This window comes from Theropithecus gelada, chromosome 7a (genome assembly GCF_003255815.1).
Source record: "Theropithecus gelada isolate Dixy chromosome 7a, Tgel_1.0, whole genome shotgun sequence".
Classification (NCBI taxonomy): domain Eukaryota; kingdom Metazoa; phylum Chordata; class Mammalia; order Primates; family Cercopithecidae; genus Theropithecus; species Theropithecus gelada.
In genome coordinates, this window is record NC_037674.1 from 56,105,606 (window position 1) to 56,110,417 (window position 4,812).

The following is a 4,812-nucleotide window of genomic DNA, read 5'->3' on the forward strand; positions in this document are numbered from 1 at the left end:
GGACACGCCATTCCCTGCGAGGTAGCAAAGGTACCTGAACCTATCAAGCCCTTAAAGACTCCGCGGCACCTCTTAATCGCCTTCCCGTAGCTATTGGAGGTAGAGAAACTGCGGCGGGATGAGCCCCCCAGAGACGGCAGTGGAGCAAGCGATGGTGGAGGTGCAGAGGGAGGAGAAGCCTCTCCTTTCGCTCCGCCCCGCCTCTTCTCTCGCCTCCGGCCAATTGCCGTGCGCTCCGAGCCTTGACCCCGCCTCCTCCGGCCTGTGGCCCCGCCCGCGCCGGTAATAATTAGGATGCGGGCGGGGCCCGCCGCGTCAGCTCTGGGAGCCGGCCAATCCAGTGGCTCTCCTCCGCGGTCGCGTCATAGGCCGAACAACCAAACAGAAAAGTTTAATAAACAGCAGACGGAGGGGCCGGCGGTGGCGGAGCCAGAGGGAGCAGGGGTTCGGCGGCCTTACCTGTCCCGGTTCACCAGCGGCTACCGGCGGCGGCGGGCAGCGCGTCAGGCGGAGAGAGCCGCCGCCAGGTGAATAGCGCGGCTCGCGGGGCCCGGTCTGGTCCGCGCTGCCCCTCCCCCGCCCGCTCCCTTCCCCCCGCCCGCTCCCTTCCCCCACCCGGCTGCAGCGAGGCGAGGCCCGCCCCCGGCCCCTCCCGGCTCCCGGGAGCCGGAAGCGGAGGGCGGCTGGCCGGCGCAGCAGGTGGTGGGCCCGCGGGGGCCGCGGCCGAGAGGGCTGGGACTCCCAGCTCCGGGGGCAGGGGCCGGGGATCGGCGGGTTCACCTCAGACGCGCGCGGGCGCCCGCAGCCCGGGGCCAAAACCTGTCAGGGTGGTCGCGCTGGGGTCCGGAGCCTCAGTTCTTCAGGGCCGCGGAGGCCGCGACGCGCGCCGCCCCGAGCGGGTTCGGAGCGGTTGGCGGGCGGGGGTCGGAAGGGCCCTGGGCACCCTGGGGCGCGTCAACTCCCCCTCCCCCCCAGTCTCAGGTCTTCTTCGGGATGTTTTTCCACCTGCCGTGTTTTCAGAAACCAGCCAGAGGCAGTCCGGTGTTTCCAACTCCTGACTGGCACCGGGAAGGGAATCGGTCTCTTTTTTCCGTGCTTGGGTTTAGCTTGCTTAGGATTCTAAATTTTTCGTCTGCTCTTTTGAAATAGTTATTTTCAAGTTTTAGCCACCTAAAGAAGTACGAAAGAATATTGTATTTGAAATCTTTTTAACTTGGTTTCGAAGTCATGTGCTAACCCACACAGTTGGGACGCTATGATTTACCTTCACAACTCGGAAGTTGTGACCAGTTGTGAGGAAGTTAGGGCCTTGGGGTTACCTAAAGGTAATTTATATTAAGTTGTTGGGCCATAAAAACTGGGCAGAATTGGCCACGCGCGGTAACTCAACGCCTGTAATCCCAGCACTTTGGGAGGCCGACGCGGGCTAATAACAAGGTCAGGAGATCGAGACCATCCTGGCCAACATGGTGAAACCCCGTCTCTACTAAAAATGCAAAAATTAGCTGGGCGTGGTGGTGCTTGCCTGTAGTCCCAGCTACTGGGAGGCTGAGGCAGGAGCATCGCTTGAACCCGGGGGGCGGAGGTTGCAGTGAGCCCAGATCGCGCTACTGCACTCCAGCCTGGCGACAGAGGGAGACTCCGTCTCAAAAAACAAAACAAAAAAACAAAACTGGGCAGAATTAATGATTTTGATGCTCCGAGAAACAGGATTAAATTCCTCTTTCAAACCAAAGTCGGAATTTGATTTTTTAAAAGTGTAAAATACCATAAACTTTTAAGGGTAGTTGTTCAGTTTCTATGTCACCAAGTTTAAGGCACTTTCTGAATTTACGTATACTTTCTCCAGAGCCCTAGGGGAAATGTTTTGCAAAATGTGCACGTTTAAGTTTCCAAAACAGGTTGTCTTTTTTATTTTTACTTTTGTAGATTTTAAAGTATATTTAAAGGGAGACAGAGATCACCAATGTGCAGGAGAAAATACGGGGGTCGATGGATTTATTATCTTGTAGTGATAACTTTCTGGGTGTATGCATATGTCAGAACTTACACGTTTTACACTTCAAGTATGTGCAGTTTATTGTCAACTATGTCAGTGAAGTTTATAAGAAGTAACCAAAATATATTTAATACCACAAAAAAATACAGTAAAGTATAAACAGATAAAACGTCATAAATCCTTGACTCCTCCTCCCAAACCCAAAACTGGAACATTAGTAAAACTTGCATTTGTCTATGAGTTTATCTGTGCAGTGGATTTTGTGTATGTCACTTCCTTGACTTTTTGAAAAATAGTTTTATCATATATGTTTGTATGCCGAAACAGTGTGGCATTTAATTTGCTTTTCTTTTGAGCTTTATAAAAAATAGTATGTGGCTGTAGTTTATTTCATTGCTTTGTGACATGTTAATCTGCCGTAACTCATGGGCACTTAGACCGTGTTTTTGTTGTTTTTTATTTTGTTTTGCTATAAACAGTCTTGCTCTATGAACATTTCTTGTTTCCGGCTCTTGGTACACATGTACAATAATTTCACTAGAGTAAATACTTAATGTGGATTGCATTAGAAGGTATTAGGTAATCAGGACTAGAATAGATTGAATAACTTAGAAATAAAATGAATGAAAAACGTTAGGATTCTCTATTATGTTTAAATAGAAGATTCATAGCCATAGTGATTGAACTAGTTCAACCTAGTTGAACATTTGCATGAAAACCCAAAATTCCTGTTAACCTATGTGTAATGACCCTCTTACTTTGAAGTCACATTGTAAAAAGTCTGGCACTGTTTGGTATCTCCTTTTCAATGCAAAAATAGTAAGTATAGTAGAAAAAACGCTGGATTGTATGTAAAATAAATCACCTTTCTGCTGTTCCTCTCCTCCCCTCTAATCTCTAGCAAATTACTTAAAAATTTCTCTTGTGCCTTAGCATACTCATGTAGAAGAAACTTGTCCTAAGCTTATTCTTCCAGTTTTGCACAGACTTTAGTTAAGGAAAACCCCTGTCAAATGGCACACACCCTTTAAGGGAAAGCATTAGGACCAAGGTGTTATTCTGTGGAATTACGTTTTGTATCCTTTGGAATATTTTTGAAAAAGTTGTGCGATGTTTCAGGATTTCTTAACTCCATATTTAAATACCTTTTAGATTAGAGAATGCCCACAAGGTGTGCTTCCCAAGTATCTGTTTCATTATGCTAACAGAGACACAGTGATAAATTAGGGAATAGTATCTCCTTAATATCCTGAAGATAGGTGTGTTTGTGTGTGTTTCATGTTTCATTCATGTATGTAAGTGTGAATTTACATGTAGCGTTGAATAACCTTTTTGAAGGCATGGGAGTAGAGATGGTTTCATTTTTTCTATATGTAGCTTGCAGACAAATATCAGGATGCTTTGTTTTGGTAGGGCTGTATTTTGCTTTTAAAAACCTCATTTTTTATTTGATTGTAAGGACAATGTGTATATGGGGTTTTCCCCCTCAAACTTTGAGAAAGCATAGAAAGTTACTAAGAAAAGCCACCTATAACACCATCATAGATAACTATTGTTAACATTTTGTCAGGTATATCCTTGGTCTTTGTGTGTGTTTTCTTAATATCCTAAACTATTAAGAGTCAATTTTTTTTTTTTTTTTTTTTTTGGAGAGAGAGTCTTGCTCTGTCACCCGGGCTGGAGTGTAGTGGCACGATCTCGGCTCACTGCAAGCTCTGCCTCCCGGGTTCACGCCATTCTCCTGCCTCAGCCTCCTGAGTAGCTGGGACTACAGGCGCCTGCCACCACGCCTGGCTAATTTTTTGTATTTTTAGTAGGGTCGGGGTTTCACCGTGTTAGCCATTATGGTCTCGATCTTCTGACCTTGTGATCCGCCCTCCTCGGCGTCCCAAAGTGCTGGGATTATGGGCCGGCGCTCATGCCTGGCCTATTAAGAGCCAATTCTAAACACTCTCAGGCTGGCTCTTCCTTAAGAAATTACCGAAATGTAATCTGCCTCACCATCTTGTTTTATGTAAGATGATAATAGAGGTCATCTAACTGGTACCATTGCTTCAACTTTTCTACTCTTCTGTTTCATTTAAATGTGTAAATTAGAGTATCTTATTCTCTGACTCAAAACTCCCCAGTAGCTTTGCAATATACCAAATAAAATTGAAACCTCTTACTGTGGTTTGTATACCTCAGACCAGCAAAGTCCACTAGAAATACAATGTTAGTCACGAATGGGAGCTACATTAAGTAATTTAAAATTTTCTGGTAGCCACATTACGAAAAGAAGAGGAACAGGTGAAATACATTTTATTTAACCCAAAAACTATGAATTCAACATGTAATCAGTGTAAGAAATTGCTGATGGGATAATTTTCTTTTTTAGACTGTGTTTATAATTTGTTGTGTATTTTCCACTTAAAGTATATCTCAATTCGTACTAGCTACATTTCTTTTTTTTAATTTTTATTTTTTTGAGACAGAGTCTTGCTCTGTCTCCCAGGCTGGAGTGCAATGGTGCGATCTCAGCTCACTGCAACCTCCACCTCCTAGGTTCAAGTGATTCTTGTTCCTCAGCCTCCTGAGTAGCTGGGACTACAGGCGTGCACAACCACGCCTGGCTTTTTTTTTTTTTTTTTTTTTTTTTTGAGACGGAGTCTTATTCTGGTATACAGGCTAGAGTGCAGTGGTACAATCTTGGCTCACTGCAACCTTTGCCTCCTGGGTTCAATCGATTCTCCTGCCTTAGCCTCCCCGCAATAGCTGGGACTACAGGTGCATGCCACCACACCCAGCTAATTTTTTTTTTTTTTTTTTTTTTT

At 45.5% G+C, this 4,812-nt stretch overlaps 1 protein-coding gene across 6 annotated transcripts in view; it reads left to right on the forward strand.

Annotated features, from left to right (window-relative positions):
* The first annotated feature begins 284 nt into the window (after window positions 1-284).
* The window catches only part of ZFAND6 (zinc finger AN1-type containing 6), an 88,399-nt gene continuing 83,871 nt past the window's right edge, over window positions 285-4,812 (forward strand). For 3 of the 6 annotated variants that reach the window (XM_025389638.1, XM_025389639.1, XM_025389647.1), the window contains exon 1: window positions 291-527. In XM_025389638.1, coding sequence (XP_025245423.1) covers window positions 295-527 — 233 coding nt within the window. In that variant the 5' untranslated portion in view covers window positions 291-294. Of the gene's footprint in view, window positions 528-894; window positions 982-4,812 lie in introns of those variants that run through there. The other 3 variants (XM_025389640.1, XM_025389646.1, XM_025389644.1) reach the window with 2 other exon arrangements.